The 16,239-nt window shown below is 57.2% G+C and overlaps 2 protein-coding genes across 2 annotated transcripts in view; one reads left to right on the top strand and one right to left on the bottom strand.

Moving 5' to 3' along the window:
• Window positions 1-16,062, top strand: part of ATP4A (ATPase H+/K+ transporting subunit alpha) — a 17,083-nt gene extending 1,021 nt beyond the window's left edge. Inside the window, exons 2-23 of the mRNA XM_032795343.2 lie at window positions 1,275-1,412; window positions 1,965-2,024; window positions 2,831-3,034; window positions 3,355-3,468; window positions 3,824-3,958; window positions 4,218-4,335; window positions 4,936-5,204; window positions 6,935-7,133; window positions 7,584-7,693; window positions 8,199-8,333; window positions 8,551-8,743; window positions 9,218-9,393; window positions 9,684-9,820; window positions 10,084-10,234; window positions 10,501-10,669; window positions 10,902-11,056; window positions 11,317-11,440; window positions 11,992-12,137; window positions 12,691-12,824; window positions 13,327-13,428; window positions 13,925-14,016; window positions 15,656-16,062. Coding sequence (XP_032651234.1) covers window positions 1,275-1,412; window positions 1,965-2,024; window positions 2,831-3,034; window positions 3,355-3,468; window positions 3,824-3,958; window positions 4,218-4,335; window positions 4,936-5,204; window positions 6,935-7,133; window positions 7,584-7,693; window positions 8,199-8,333; window positions 8,551-8,743; window positions 9,218-9,393; window positions 9,684-9,820; window positions 10,084-10,234; window positions 10,501-10,669; window positions 10,902-11,056; window positions 11,317-11,440; window positions 11,992-12,137; window positions 12,691-12,824; window positions 13,327-13,428; window positions 13,925-14,016; window positions 15,656-15,684 — 3,090 coding nt within the window. The 3' untranslated portion in view covers window positions 15,685-16,062. The remainder of the gene's footprint in view (window positions 1-1,274; window positions 1,413-1,964; window positions 2,025-2,830; window positions 3,035-3,354; window positions 3,469-3,823; window positions 3,959-4,217; window positions 4,336-4,935; window positions 5,205-6,934; window positions 7,134-7,583; window positions 7,694-8,198; window positions 8,334-8,550; window positions 8,744-9,217; window positions 9,394-9,683; window positions 9,821-10,083; window positions 10,235-10,500; window positions 10,670-10,901; window positions 11,057-11,316; window positions 11,441-11,991; window positions 12,138-12,690; window positions 12,825-13,326; window positions 13,429-13,924; window positions 14,017-15,655) is intronic.
• The window catches only part of LOC116833677 (B-cell receptor CD22), a 231,375-nt gene that overhangs the window by 52,510 nt on the left and 162,626 nt on the right, over window positions 1-16,239 (bottom strand). The gene's annotated exons all lie outside the window — the stretch shown is intronic.

Raw genomic sequence — 16,239 nt, 5'->3', positions numbered from 1 at the left:
TGGGTGGATAGAAGGTGTGTATGGGGATGGGTGGATAGAGGGTACATGGGGATGGATGGATATAAGGGGTAAGTGTGGGATGGGTGGATAAGGTGTGTATGCGGATGGGTGGATAGAGGGTGTGTATGGGGATGGGTGGATAGAGGGTATATGGGGATGGGTGGATATAAGGGGTAAGTGTGGGATGGGTGGATAGAGGGTACATGGGGATGGATGGATATAAGGGGTAAGTGTGGGATGGGTGGATAAGGTGTGTCTGGGGGAGATGGGTGGATAGAAGGTGTGTATGGGGATGGGTGGATATAAGGGGTAAATGTGGGATGGGTGGATAAGGTGTGTATAAGGGGGATGGGTGGATAGAAGGTGTGTATGGGGATGGATGGATATAAGGGGTAAGTGTGGGATGGGTGGATAAGGTGTGTATGGGGGGGATGGGTGGATAGATGGTGTGTATTGGGGGCGATGGGGGGATAGAAGGTGTATATGGGGGGGGATGGATAGAGGATTTTGAAGTCGCACCTGGTTAATTTCACAGCTGTTTTGTTCTTTGACTTTCCAATTGGAGGTGGCCGGGGGTGTAATCGAGTTGGATAGATGGCGCCCCCTAGGGGCCGTGCAAGGAACAATTGGCCCAGCTGTGACGCTCCCACATGGCTGGCCGTTTCACAGCCAGAGGATCTGCAGCCAAGGAATCCACGGACCCCGGCAGGCAGGGCTGGCCCCGATGCCCCAGGGGGTGCTTTGCTATAGAACCCTGGCTCAGTAGGGGGCGCTCTCCCTTTTGCACCAGCCTTTTGATGGCTTAGAGAACAGCTGTCAACGAGAGGAGGAAGTGAACCGCACCACTCCTCCCCTGCTAAGAGCCCCAGCAAACCCCTTGGATGCAGGGCCTGAGGAAGAACAAAGGGAAGTAAAGTCATCTGAACCAGTGCTATAGGACCCAGGAGTCCTGGCTTCCAGCCCTCTGTGCTCTAGCCACTAGACCCCACTCCTCTCCCAGAGCTGGGGAGAGAACCCAGGAGTCCTGACTCCCAGCCAACCCTCACTCTAACCACTAGACCCCACTCCCCTCCCAGACCTGGGGAGAGAACCGAGGGGCAGCTGAGCTGACTACTCCACATTAAGACTCCTTGTCACCTACTGGCAGCAGTAGTAGGGCTGTTATCTTGCACAGAGACCCAGCTGGGTCCCTTCAGCACAGCCCTCTTCTTGTCGAGCTTAGGGAGCAGCTCCCCCAAAGGCCAGCAGCAGTAGGGCTGTTCTCCTCTCCACAGGACCAGTACGAGATGTACTCGGTGGAGATGGAGAAGCAGGGCAATGGTGCCATGGACGTGAAGATCAAGAAGAAGAAGACGAACAAGGCGGCGAAGAAGAAAGAGAAGCTGGAGAGCATGAAGAAAGAGATGGACGTGGTGAGTGGGGGCAGCCGGACTGGGGTCGCTCGCAAGACTCGGCCGTGGGCCTTGCACAAAGCTCTGTTGCTCAAGCAGCCGGCAGCAGTAGTAGAGCCGTTAGCTTCGGTGGGGAGCTAGAGGCAACTGTAGAAAACCCCTCATCTCAGAGCAATAGGCTCAGACTCTCAGCAGACCCAGGCAGCGTCGCTATGTCTGTCACACTGGGGCAGCTTCTCCATCTCCCAGTGACAAGCTCAGGCTCTCGGCAGATCCAGGCAGTGTCACTGCATCAGTCATACTATGGGAAGCTCCCCCCACTCCCAGCAATGAGCTCAGGCTCTCGGCAGACCCAGGCAGCATTGCCATGTCTGTCACACTGGGGGCAGCTGCCCCATCTCCCAGCAATGAGCTCAGGCTCACAGCAGACTCAGGCAGTGTCACTGCATCAGTCACATTGGGAGCAGCTCTCCCGCTCCCAGCGATGGGCTCAGGCTCTCAGCAGACCCAGGCAGCATCAGTCACGCTTGGGACAGCCTGTTCACCCACTCTGGGCTCCCTTCTCTCCTCCAGGATGATCATCAGCTCTCGGTGGAAGACCTGGAGCTGAAATACCAAACCAACGTGACTAAGGTAAGGGCCCCCGAGATGGAGGCCGGGTAGGTCTGTGCCTCTCAACCCAGCTCTGGGTGCCGTTTACTGCTCCACTCCCTCCCAGGGGCTAGAGTACAGCGCACCTTCTCTGGCAGTGGCCCCACCCACCCAAAGGTGACCGTGCCCTCTACATGGTAGCCCATCCCCCCTGGGCTTTGGGAGCCACTTCTTTTTGGGTTGGAGGCTCCTCCTTCAATTCCTCATGTATTCAAACAGTCTCTGACCTGTCCCCAGGGTTGTGAGCTTCCTCTAAGCAGTGCCCCAGCCAGGTTTGGAGGGCATGTCTAGAGCTGGGAGCTTCCTGAGGGCAGTGCCCCAGTTGTGGTGAGAGGGACAGCAGCCAAGGGAAGGAAGACTGCCATAAAGAGTGCTGTTTTCAGCCCTTGCTGAGCAATCAGCTCAGCTCTCTGCAAACTCAGGCAGGCATCAGGCACATTTCTGAACTTTTCTCCCCCACCATAAGAGCTAGAACTTGGCTTAATTTTTTTTTAATGAAAGCTGAGGCATTCACCTGACTCCAGGAGCTGGGGCCTTGGGTCTCCATCTGACCCTGGGTGCATGTGGATCTTTGGAGAGGAAACTGAGGAAGCTATGGACAGCAAAGTGGGTGGACAAAGGCGATTCTGGAGAGCCTAGATACACTCAGCCCCCCACTTTTACTAAAGTCCCACCCCCACCTAATAGCCCCGCCCCGTGCTGTAGTTCCACTCCTATATTATAACCATGCCTCCACATAGCATAGAGGTGCCTCCACCTAACATGGGATGCTCTCTATCTGCATCCAGGGCATGAACAGCACAGTGGCAGGAGAGATCTTGCTCCGGGATGGCCCCAACGAGCTCAAACCCCCCAAGGGGACCCCTGAATATGTCAAATTCGCCCGCCAGCTGGCCGGGGGGCTGCAGTGCCTGATGTGGGTGGCCGCTGCCATCTGCCTCATAGCCTTCGGCATCCAGTGCGGCCAAGGAGACCTGACCAGCGCGGATAACGTGGGTACCCTGCGGGGGAGGGAGGGGTCAGGAGGCCTGGGTTCCATACCTGGCTCCGGGAAGGGAGTGGGGTCTAGTGGGTTAGACCAAGGGGGGCTGGGAGCCAGGACTCCTGGGTTCTATTCCTGCGTCTAGTAAGGGAATCTTGTCTAGTGGTTAAAGTGTGAGGGAAAGAGGCTGGGAGACAGGACTCCCAGCTCTGGGAGGGAAGTGGGTTGTCCCAGGCTCTCTGCAGACTTGGGCAGCTTGGCAAAGCAGGGGACGCTGCTGGGTCAGGGGATGAGTAATAATCTTTCTCCCTATACCCTCTCCCGGGGCAGCTGTACTTGGCTATTGCCCTCATCGCCGTGGTGGTCGTGACCGGCTGCTTTGGCTACTACCAGGAGTTCAAGAGCACCAACATCATCGCCAGCTTCAAGAATCTCGTGCCACAGGTGAAGACTAGGTGGGAGAGGAACCCAGGCCATGGATACCCCAGTCATTGTACTGGGAGGAGGGGTCTAGTGATTAAAGCCGGGGGGAGGGGCTGGAAGCCAGGACTCCTGGGTTCTATCCCTAGCTCTGAGAGGGGAGTGCTTAAAGCAGAGCCATACCTATGTGCTGCTGTTCCCCAACTGCCCCATCCCAGCTGCATCTCAGCACTGGGAAAGTTGTCACTGTGCGGTGTTATGTGCAGCTGTGCCCCACCCCAGAGGTGGCTGCATCTCAGCACCGGGTGAGCCATCCCCATGCGGTGTCCCCGTGTGGCCATAGCTCCAAGGTTAACACTGACTCTTCTCACTCTCCTAGCAAGCGACAGTGATTCGGGACGGGGACAAATTCCAGATCAATGCCAACCAGCTGGTGGTGGGTGACCTGGTGGAGATCAAGGGTGGAGACAGGGTCCCGGCCGACATCCGGATCATCACGGCACAGGGCTGCAAGGTGCGGGGGGCTGCGTTAGCTCGGGATGGGGGAACATAGGGTGCATGTGTGTGTGTGCATATGTTTTGCTGCCCCCTAACTGGATGTTGCCTATCCATCTGCCCAGCTGATCACTTGAGCACCTATTGATCTAGCCCCCACTCCTGGGCCTGCTCCCTCACCCCCCACCCCACAGCCTCCCATCCATGCCAGAGGCCTCCAAGCCGGGGCGAGGGGGGGGGTGCAGGGTGGCACTGACCCATGAGGCTCTCTCTTGCAGGTGGATAATTCGTCTCTGACAGGGGAGTCCGAACCCCAGACGAGAGCCCCCGAGTGCACCCACGAGAGCCCCCTGGAGACCCGGAACATCGCCTTCTTCTCCACCATGTGCCTGGAAGGTGCCAGCAGGGAAGGGTCCCATTGGCACGTGGAGGGGAGACATGGCTAGGGGGTGGCTCAAAGGGGGGCACTCTCCCCTGGCCGTCAGGGCTGGCCCCAATGCCCCAGCATGGCACTAGGGGGCGCTGTGCTGCAGGGGACAGGGTGGGGGCTCTCCCTGACAGTAGGGCTGCCAGGGGAGAGCCCGCACTCCACTCCCTGCAGCATAGCGCCCCCTAGTGCCACCCAGGGGCATTGGGGCCAGCCCTGACTGCCAGGGGAGAGCCCCCACCCTGCCCCCTGCATCACAGCCCCTCCTAGCGCCATGCTGGGGCATTGGGGCCAGTTAGGGCTGGTCCCGTTCATGGGTGGAATGTGGGGTGGCTCAGTGGTGGACACTCTCTCTAAATTCCCTCCTGTGGTTTCAACTGGATACAAGATTCTCCTTCACGTCTTGTCCTGAATCATTGTGCCATGTTGTTGTGAGGTTGATCCCCAGCTGCCCCGCCCCAGAGATGGCAGCATCTCAGTACCGGAGAGCCCTCCCTTGGCTCCTTTGTGGCCAAGGCCACGCCAGTCATCATGTAGTCGTCTCAGCTCCATCTCTCCCTCTCCACCAGGCACTGCCACCGGCATCATTGTTAACACTGGAGACCGCACCATCATCGGGCGCATCGCCAGCCTGGCCTCGGGTGTGGAGAACGAGAAGACGCCCATCGCCATCGAGATCGAGCACTTTGTGGATATCATCGCCGGCCTCGCCATCTTCTTCGGGGGCACCTTCTTCGTCGTCGCCATGGTGATCGGCTACCCCTTCCTCAAGGCCATGGTCTTCTTCATGGCCATTGTGGTGGCCTATGTGCCCGAGGGGCTGCTGGCCACTGTCACGGTGAGTCCCCCTTGACCAGCCATGGTGGGCCCTGACTCCAAGCTGCACTCACAAGGGACCTGGTCCAGGTTTTGTGCCAGCTTCACCCTGACTCCAATCCAGTCCAAAATTTGATCCAATCCGGGTTTTCTTTCAGGTTCCTCCTGACTCCACTCCAGTCTCACACTAGATCCTGTCCAGGTTTTATACATAATTTGCCTCCGATCTCGCTTTGTACTGGAGCCAGTCCACACTGACGCCAATCTGGTCTCACACCGAATCCAGACCAGATTTAATGCAGTGTTTAGACTGACTTTGAACTACTAGATCCAGCCCAGGTTTTGTGCAGCATTTAGGCTGATTCCGATCCAGTCTCAATGTGGATCCAATTCAGGTTTTACGCATTGTTTAGACCTACTCCAATCTGATCTCAGTCTGGATCCAGTCCAGGTTTTCAGTCTCACTCTGGATCCAGTTCAGGTTTTGTAGTGTTTAGACTGACTCCGATCTGGTGTAACACTGGATTCTGTGTTATATACCATGTGGTGTTAGTGAATCCAGTCCAGATTTTATAAATAGTTTGAGTCCAAGATAATTTCATACTGAATCTAGATTCAGAGTCTTTAAAACAGTATTCAGGGACTTCAGTCTGGCCTCACACCAGATCCAGTCCGGATTTTGCAATATTTCGACCAACTCCTGATTCAGTTCCATAGCAGATCCAGACTAGATCAGCGTTTGTCAAATGGGGCCATCAGAGGTTTTTCTTGCGGCCACGGCCTCCTGGGCAGTGACTAGAGGGGCATAAAGCAGTGCCTCTCCCCCAGGGTCACTAGAAGGTGTTGGTCCCTTCCCCCTCTGGAGCCACAAACACCGGAGGAGCAGGCTGCAAGTGAGTCCCCACCTGCCCCCGCCCCATTCCCCTGACCCCCACTCGCTCCCTGGCCATCTGCCCCATCCCTCCCCCTGTCCCCCTTCCCACCTCCCCATCCAGGGCTTAATTAGTCCCCTGGCTTGCCAGGACTGAGTAAATCTGCTGTGAAAATTGATATTAACAAACATACAAATATTACTTTTTGCAGTAGCAGACTTACTTAGCTAGCAAGTCTTTTTTTAAAAGGCAACTACCACCAAAAGAAACAAGAGACAAGAATGTGCAAAGCACCTTATTTGTGTTTCTAGTCTGTTTAGGTCCAGTAAAGACTAGAGAACTGGAGATTATTATTGAGTCTGCAAAAAAAAAAAAAAAAAAAAATCTACATAAATAAATAACAAGGATTTGGCTGTGTCTATGTGCAGATTTAGTTCTTTTTCCTAAAATTAATTCAGTATTTTAATAAAAATGGTCAGTACGGCCACACTCTGAGGCCACCAAAGAATTTCTTCTGAGACCCCCTGGTCTAGATTGGGTGCAGCATTTGCTCTGGGTTTACCCTGACCCCATTCCACTTTTCAGGCTGTTTTTAGATGATCTCCACTCCAATTTGAGTTTTCTACAGCGCTCAGATTAGCTCAGATCTAGTCTCTTATTGCATCTAGTATAGATTTTGCATAATGCTGTTTACATTAATTCTGATTCCCTTTCAAGTTGAATCCAGTCCAGATTGTGTGCAGTGTTTAGACTGACTCTGATCCAGTTTCATATTAGATTCAATCCAGATTTTGTGCAGCATTCCTACTGACTGATCTGGATACACTTTGCTGTTTATGCTGACTCTGATCTTTCTTCCTTTCCCTCCCTCCCTTGGCAGGTCTGTCTCTCACTCACAGCCAAGCGTCTGGCTCGAAAGAACTGTGTGGTGAAGAATCTAGAGGCGGTGGAAACTCTGGGCTCCACCTCTGTCATCTGCTCTGACAAAACGGGTACCCTGACCCAGAACCGCATGACTGTCTCCCATCTCTGGTTCGACAACCAGATTCACACGGCTGACACCACAGAGGACCAGTCAGGTATGGGACTCTGTTCAACCAGCTGCTACCATCCTGAGGTGACTGCATCTCAGTGCCAAATGAGCTGTCCTTATCCGGTGTTATGTGTGGTGGTTTCCCAATTGTCCCACCCCAGAGGTGGCTGCATCTTGGCACCAGGCAGGCTTTCCCCATACCACATTATGTGTGGTTGTTCCCCAGCTATCCCGCCCCAGAGGTGACTGCATCTCAGCACCGGGCGAGCCATCCCTCTTCCACAGCTGCCCCACCACAGAGGTGGTTGTATCTCAGCACCAGGAGCCGCCCCTGTCCGGTGTTATGTGTGGTGGTTCCCCAGCTGTCCCTCCCCAAAGGGGGCTGCATCTCAGCACCCAGCAAGTCATCTCTGCTTCTCTAGTGCTCTAGGACATTTCAGGTTGGAAGTGGGAGAGGGAATTCCTCGGCTGTTATATCAATCTCTTTCTCATTCAGGGCAGAGCTTCGATCAGTCATCAGAGACATGGCGAGCTCTGTGCAAGATCGTGTCTCTCTGCAATCGAGCCTTTTTCAAATCAGGCCAGGACAACGTGCCGGTGCCCAAGGTACGGTTAAGTATGCAGGAGAGATGAGATGGGCAATATAGACAGCTTGAGCGCATATCATTTAATAGGGACCTAGATCTGACATACAAAATGGGCTCAGCAGGGGGCGCTCTCCCCTGGTGGGTGCTGTGCTGCAGGGAGGCGCAGGGAGGAAGGGGCTTAGCAGGGGGTGCTCTCATGCTGGTCATTAAAAGATCTCATGACTTTAGACTCAAGAATCAGGGTGTTTCTCTCTTGCTGCTCCAGCTCAGGATAATTCCACTGTGCCTCCAACATGCGCTTTCATTTATATGTGGCATTATTTTCTCTGCCATAACTGTTCAGTAGTGTCTCTGTGCAGCTGTTCCCAAGCTGCCCCGCCCCAGAGGTGGCTGCATCTGAGCACTGGGAGAGTCATCCCCATGTGGTGTTGTGTGCGGCTGTTCCCCAGCCCCACCCCAGAGACGGCTGCATCTCAGCACTGCTTGGGAGTCCAAATTCCACTCACCTGTTCTCTCTTCTCCAGAGGATCGTGATTGGAGACGCCTCGGAGACGGCGCTGTTGAAGTTCTCCGAGATCACGCTGGGGAACGTCATGGAGTACCGGGAGCGCTGCAAGAAAGCCTGTGAAATCCCCTTCAACTCCACCAACAAATTCCAGGTCAGCAGGGGTTTGCTTCCTGGCCCTGCAAGGCCTTCAGCTCCAGTTAGGAGGATAAGAACCTTCTACTGCTACCAGCTCATGCAGTGACTCCCAGAGAGGGACTAGGACCCAGGTGTCCTGACTCCAAGGCCCCTGCTCTAACCACTAGGTCCCATCCCCCTCCCAGAGCTGGGGATAGAACCCAGGAGTCCTGATCCTCCTGTTGTCCACACAGCTGTCCATCCATGAGCTGGAGGACCCGCGGGACCCCCGGTACCTGCTGGTGATGAAGGGAGCCCCGGAGCGGATCCTGGAGCGTTGCGCCACCATCATGATCAAGGGGCAGGAACTGCCTCTGGATGAGCAGTGGAAGGAGGCGTTCCAGACGGCGTACATGGACCTGGGGGGTCTGGGAGAGCGTGTGCTGGGTAAGGGGGCATGGAAGGGGGCTGGGGGAGGGCATGTGGGATAAGGGGGAGTGGATGAGGGCTGGGGGAGGGTGTGCGGGGTAAGGGGGCATGAATGGGGGCCGGAGGAGGGTGTGTTGGGTAAGGGAGCGTGGAGGGAGGCTGGGGGAGGGCACGTGGGGTAAGTGGGTGTGGAACGGGGCTGGGGGAGGGCATGCTGGGCATGGATTGGAGGGGTTTTAGGGAGCAGGAGGTGCCCTGGGTGTGGGGCACATGGGACTGAGGTGGCGGTGGGGTTTGTGCATGGGACTCATGGGGCCAAGGCAGGAGGCCACCCAAGGTGTGGGGGGAAGAGGGGCTGATCAAAGAGGGAATTCCCAGGCCTAAGGGGGATGAGGGATCCCCAAGCATGGGGCACATGGGACTCGGGTTCTAGGGGGGCAGGGATCCCAGTGCCCCACTCCTCATGCGCCCTGGCCCCGCTGTTCCCCGCAGGGTTCTGCCACCTGTACCTGGACCCAGGGCAGTTCCCACGCGGCTTCGCCTTTGACACGGAGGACATGAACTTCCCCACCAGCGGGCTCTGCTTCGCCGGCCTCATCTCCATGATCGACCCGCCCCGCGCCACCGTGCCTGACGCCGTCATGAAGTGCCGCACGGCCGGCATCCGGGTATGGCGCCACTGCCCCAGGGAAGCTCACAGCTCCAAAGTCCCCTCCCCCACCCTGCCTGGGGCATTGCCCCGGGGAGGCTTACAGCTTCAGAGTCCCCTCCCTGACCCCGGCTGGGGCACTGTCCCAGGGATGCTCGCAGCTCCACAGTCCCCTCCCCCACCCCCACTGGGACACTGCCCCGGGGAAGCTCACAGCTCCACAGTCCCCTCCCCTACCCTGCCTGGGGCACTGCCCTGGGGAAGTTCATGCTGCCACCTGGAGTGCTGATGCCCTGCCCCCACCTCTAGGTTATCATGGTGACTGGAGACCACCCCATCACGGCCAAGGCGATTGCGGCCAGCGTGGGCATCATCTCAGAGGGCAGCGAGACGGTGGAGGACATCGCCGCCAGGATGCGCATCCCCGTGGAGCAGGTCAACAAGCGGTGAGAGCCCTGCCCAAAGCCAGGAGAGAACTCAGCAGTCCTGGCTCCCAGCCGTCCGCCCCCGCTCTAACCACTAGACCCCACTTCCCTCCAAGAGCCAGGGATAGAACCCAGGAGTCCTGCAAGGTGGCTCATCAAGGGGCATTGTGCGGGGTTTCTCAGCAGGGGCAGGGGACTGTGCTGCAGGGGGTACTGTGTGGTCGGCTCGCCAGGGGTCACTGTATGGGGTGGCTCAGCAATGGACGCTCTCTCCCCCTCCCCAGGGAGGCCCGGGCCTGCGTGGTGAACGGGGGGCAGCTGAAGGACATGGAGACTGAGGAGCTGGTTGAGATCCTGAAGATGCATCCCGAGATGGTCTTCGCCCGGACCTCCCCCCAGCAGAAACTGATCATCGTGGAGAGCTGCCAGAAACTGGTGAGCCACCCAGGAGCGAACCCACCCGCTCCCTCTGCCCATTGCCCTGCATCAGTCCTGCGTTTCTGGCTTTCATGTTCATTCGGTTTTTTTCATTTTCTTTCATATTCTTTCTTTTCTTTGCTTTCTCTGGCTTTCACATATTTTCTTTTCTTTATTGTTCTTGCTTTATTTTGTTGTTATGGCTCTTTTTCCTTCTTTCTTTCTTTCTTCTCACCATACCCCAATGTTCTCCCTTCCTTCCACCTTGTGTCTCCCCTCCACAGGGTGCCATTGTGGCCGTGACAGGTGATGGGGTGAATGATTCCCCGGCTCTGAAGAAGGCTGATATCGGGGTGGCCATGGGCATCGCCGGCTCTGATGCGGCTAAGAACGCAGCTGACATGATCCTGCTGGATGACAATTTTGCTTCCATCGTTACCGGCGTGGAGCAAGGTGCCCATGGAGCAGGGGGCTTAGACCCCAAATGGGCCAGGCAGCCTGGGGGCCAGCAGGGGGCACTCTCCCCGTGGTGTGGGGGGCACTGACAATGGAGCTGGGACCTCGAAAGCAGCTGGGAGCATCTCCCAAGCAGGGGGTCTCTCCCCAGGACAGGGGCAGAGGGTACCGGAGGGAGGTTCGAACATCTCCCCAGCAGGGGGCACTCTGACAGCTATGTCCTACCCAGGCCGCCTGATTTTTGACAACCTGAAAAAATCCATCGCGTACACCCTGACCAAGAACATCCCGGAGCTGACTCCATATCTGATCTACATCACGGTCAGCGTCCCCCTGCCCCTGGGCTGCATCACCATCCTCTTCATCGAGCTTTGCACTGACATTGTGAGTATGGGCACTGGGCTGCAGGCAGCCGGGTGCGGGCTCTCCCCTAGTGATCAGGGCTGGCCCCGATGCCCCAGCATGGAGTTAGGGGCTGCTGTGCCTCAGGGAGCAGGGTGGGGGCTCTCCTCTGGCAGTCACGGCTGACATCCCAACACAGCACTAGGGGGGTGCTTTGATGCAGGCACGTGGGTGGGGGCGCTCACCTGGACACCTGGGTTCCTCAGCTCAGCCCCGCGAGTCTCTCTCTTTCTCCCTGCTAGTTCCCCTCGGTGTCCCTGGCCTACGAGAAAGCCGAAAGCGACATCATGCACCTGAAGCCCCGGAACCCCCGACGCGACCGGCTGGTGAACGAAGCCCTGGCTGTGTACTCCTACTTCCAGATCGGTGTGTCCCCCGCAGGACGCCTGGGTTGTCTCCCCAGCACCGGGACAGGAGTGGGGCCTAGTGGGTTAGAGCAGAGGGGGCTGGGAGCCAGGGCTCCTGGGTTCTATCCCCAGCTCTGGGAGGGCAGTGGTCTAATGGTTAGTGTGGGGGAGCTGAAGGATCCAGTTCGAACCCTCTGTCTCCCCTTTTTCATAGCTAACCATTTAATAACCTCTCGTTCTGGTGGCTTCTCCACATTAATTAACCCTCTTTGAGGGATTGACGTTGGGTCAGATTCGAAGGGCAAGGGGTGGCTCTGACATATGGGAGGTGGGGCTGGACCTCAGGGACAGAGCCAAACAGCTCATCCCGCCTCCCCACTAGAACTCATGCATGGAGCCAAACCCCTCTGGCCCTGCCTCCCCAATAGAAAAGTGGCTGGAGCCAAGCACAGCTGGCCCTGCCTCCCCATCCCTCTCTGTTGAGAGCCAGCAGGGGACAGCACCAAGTCCCCAGGGTGCCGGGGGCATCCCACCCTCATGGCTTTTCTTCCCCTCCCCCCGCCTGCCCAGGGGCCATCCAGTCCTTCGCTGGCTTCACGGACTACTTCACGGCCATGGCCCAGGAGGGCTGGTTCCCCCTGCTCTGCGTGGGGCTGCGGGCCCAGTGGGAGAACGATCACCTCCAGGACCTGCAGGACAGCTACGGGCAGGAGTGGGTGAGTGATGGGCCATCCGAGATAACAGCTGCTGCCGGGAAATGAAGCAACTAGAGCCATCTAGAGGATAACAGTTGTACTGCTGCTGTTGGGGAATGGAGCAACTCCATTAGTCCCACCTAGAGGATAACAGCCGTATTGCTGCTGTTGGGGAATGGAGCGACTCCAGTAGCCTCACCTAGAGGATAACAGCCATACTGCTGCTGCCAGTCTACTGGAGAGATTTCTGTCAACTTCAGCTCTAGTGGTAGAGGTCTGGACTGTGAATCTGAGTGTGTGTGGGGTCCAGCCCCTCTCCCCAGGGTGGGAAGGTTGGCAGCAAGGCCTGGGATACTAGGGTGTGTCCTTCTTGAATGTCAGTGTACGGGCAGGAGACTGGCTGGCTTAAGGGAATGGGACTCAGTCTTTCCCTTCTAGGGGGAGCCAGCTCCAGTCTGGCCCCAGGGCCCGGGGGACTGGCTGGCTCAGGGGATCGGGGAATGGAACACAGGGTCTTTCCCCACGTGGATGGTGCTGGAGGCTGACTCTGACTGGTCGCTGTTCCCACTCTCAGACGTTTGGGCAGCGCCTCTACCAGGAATACACCTGCTACACCGTCTTCTTCATCAGCATCGAGATGTGTCAGATCTCGGACGTCCTCATCCGCAAGACTCGCCGCCTCTCCGTCTTCCAGCAGGGCTTCTTCAGGTGAGCAAGGAGCCCACAGGCCACTGGGGAGAGACCCCAGGAGTCCAGGTGACCCGTTGGTCTGCATCCGTTCCCCAGCTACCTCCCCTCTCCCAGAGTCAGCTGCATCTCAATGCCGGGCAAGCCATCTCCAGGTGATGTCATTGTGCGGCTGTTCCCTAGCTGCCCCACCCCAAAAGTGGCTGCATCTCAGCACCGGATGAGCCATCTCGATGCAGGGTTATGTGCAGTTGTTCCCCAGCTGCCTCACCCCAGAATCAGCTTCATTTCAGCACTGGGTGACCCATCCCCCAGTGCACGTGTTCCCTAGATGCAGTGCCCCAGAGGTGGCTGCATCTCAGTGCCAAGCAAGTCATTCACGAGCATCCTCCCAGGACACTACAAGATGGGGGTTTGCTCTTGGGTGTCCCTGTATCACTGGCAGCTGCATGGAGAGCATGTTAGCCAGGGGCAGCTGCCGTTCACTGGCCTCACCCGAGCTCACGGTCTGCTTCTCTGGCAGGAATAAAATCCTGGTGATCGCCATCGTGTTCCAGCTCTGCCTGGGCTGCTTCCTATGCTACTGCCCCGGCATGCCCAACATCTTCAACTTCATGCCCATACGGTGAGAGCTGGGATGTGCCCTGCTGGTTCAGCCCACTGCGGCGCTAGGGGGTGTTGTGCTGCAAGGGGTGGGGTGGGGGATCTCCCCGGGCAGTCCGGGCTGGCCCCGATGCCCCAGGTGGCACTAGGGGGCGCTGTGCTGCAGGAGGCAGGATGGGGGCTCTCTCCTGGCAGTCAGGGCTGGTGCCGATGCCCCAGGGCAGCACTAGGGGGCGCTGTGCTGCAGGGGGCAGGGTAGGGGGCGCTCCCTAGAAAATCAGGGCAAGCCCTGATGCCCCAAGTGGTGCCGGGGCGCTGTGCTGCAGGGGAAAGGATGGGGACTCTCCCCAGGCAGCCAGCGCTGGCCCCGACTCTCCTGGAGGGCCCTGTGCCGCTCCTGAATTTAGGGTTGGTTCCTCAACCTGGCTTAGTGACGGCTAAAGGCCCAGTGCTCTGGCTGAGCGGGTGCTACCGTCTCGTTCTCTGTGGCTAAGCTTTCTCTCTCGGCTCCTCTCCAGATTCCAGTGGTGGCTGGTGCCGTTACCTTATGGCATTCTCATCTTCGTCTATGATGAAATTCGAAAGCTGGGAGTCCGCAGGCACCCTGGAAGTGAGTAACCGAGAGATCACGCGAGCAGCTGTTCCCCAGCTGCCCCGCCCCAGAGGTGGCTACAGTTCAGTGCAGGGCGAGCCATCCCCATGCAGCATTATGTGTGGCTGTTCCCCAGCTGCCCCACCCCAGAGGTGACTGCATCTCTGCACTGCACGAATATAGCCTATCAGGGTAGAACTCAGACTAATGAGCCGCAGTGTCACCCCTGCCCTGCAACCCTGGGTGCCTTTAATGCCTTGCTGAAGTAGCTCCCAGCTGGGCCGCTCCCAAACAGCCTAACAGGTTGCAAACCACACAGGTGTGTGTGTGTGTGTGTAACAGCAGCCTGCCAGCCACCCCCGGCTCTCCCCAGCCTGGGTTATACAGTGGGATGACCCCTACACACTCCTGGTCTTAGATTCCCCCATAGAAATGTCTGGCCTGCCCTGCCTAGTCCACTCCTCAACAATACAAACTCTTTAAGTCCATTATTCCTTTAAGACAGAGGTTTTCAACCTGTGGGCCGCACACCCCCGGGAGTCCGCAGACTGCATCTAAGATTTCCAAAGGGGTCCATGCTTCTATTTAAAATGGAGTTTTCAAATGGAAAAAGGTTGAAAAAACCCCTGCTTTAAGGGACCTGCGCCCCGGCTTCTTTCCCGCAGTTATTTGAACCCTTCCGTTTAAACTCAGGGGTTTAGCTACACCACAAAAACCAGCTGATTCATGAGCCGGGGAGACCGCTTTTAAGTGAGGCCGTGTTAACAAGACATAAAAATGAGAAATGGCCCCCAGGAAAACAAAGAGACTCAGTTTCCGAAGGCCGAACCCAACAAACGATACCAGAATCGTTGACGATAGTGCTGCAGATTCAGTCACACCATGTTTTAATAGCATGTGCTGCAAAGAGCCGCAGGAGACACGTGAAAGAGCCACTCACATGGCATCTGGGGCTCTCTGCCCGGCAGATTGCTGACCAGTTCTCAGGCCGGGACCCCCGCCCCGAGCCGAGAGCTGATTTCCTGTCTCTCTCCTGCAGCAGTGAGTGCGGGGCAGGACGAGGAAGGGAGTGCCCTGGGGCAGCTCCCCCTTCGTTTTATAGGCTGGTCCCCGCATGGCAAAGCAGTTTCAACTAGGAGCCACCTCCCACTGTCCTAAGAACCAGGTCACAGCCCCTCAGCCTTGGTTGCAGCAGGCTCGGGTGGCTGGGTGCCGTTTGTCACTGAGGACCTGATTTGGCCATTCCCCAGATTTCTCTGGAAAACAGCCTTTTAGTCAACAGCTCAGCTTGCGTTTCTAACGTCACCTCTGGCGCTGCGCCTCCAGGCCGTCGCTACCATGTTATTGCCCAGCAAAACCGGAGTTTTTCAGTGCTGCCGCACGAGGCCTTGTACAGTCGTACAATAGTCCGGTGGTTGAGGCATATTCTGGCACAGAGAGTCATCCCACTCTGGTGTCAGGTGCGTGTTCACCGGCTGTCCCACCCCAGAGGGACATCTCAGCCCTGGGCAAGCAATGCACATGCAGCGTTATATGCAGCTGTTCCCTAGCTGCCCCACCCCAGAGATGGCTGCATCGCTGTCCCGGTGACATGCTCTAACGCTGGGATCCTCCACAGCTCCAGCAATCTCACCGTATTATTCATTCTTTTCCACAGGCTGGTGGGACAAAGAACTTTACTACTAAAGGCAAAGCTCTGCCCTGTGGCTGCCGCTGCCCCTTGGCCTCCTGCAGCACCTCAGGCCTTACACCCACCCTCTCAGTGCAGCAAAAGAAATACAGACGCCCCCTCTGTGGTCCCAGTCCCTGCTTCCCCAGCCTGGAAACTACTGGAGAATGCAAAGCCTCAGCCAGCCCCCTCGGGCCAGGGGCACCTGCCATGGAGGGAACAAGACTGGTCCACTCGCTTCTGTTCATAGCTACTCCTTGCTGGTTCTTTTTGTGTAGGTGGCAGGAGGACTCCTGGGTGCTACCTCTGGCTCTGGGAGGGGAGTGGGGTCTAGTGGTTAGAGCAGGGGGGACTGGGAGCCAGGACTCCTGGGTTCTCTTCCTGGCTCTGGGAGGGGAGTGGGGTCTAGTGGTTAGAGCCAGGAGGCTGGGAGCCAGGACTCCTGGTTCTATCCCCAGCTGTGGGAGTGAAGTGGGGTTGAAGGGCTAGAGTGGGGGTTGGAGACAGGATTCCTGGGTTCTCTCCCTGGCTGTGGGAAGGCAGTGGTGTCTAGTGGTTAGAGCAGAGGGGGG

The sequence above is a fragment of the Chelonoidis abingdonii genome, chromosome 11 (genome assembly GCF_003597395.2).
Source record: "Chelonoidis abingdonii isolate Lonesome George chromosome 11, CheloAbing_2.0, whole genome shotgun sequence".
Lineage (NCBI taxonomy): Eukaryota > Metazoa > Chordata > Testudines > Testudinidae > Chelonoidis > Chelonoidis abingdonii.
Note: the sequence above shows the minus strand (reverse complement) of the source record. Positions and strands in the feature narration are given on the sequence as shown.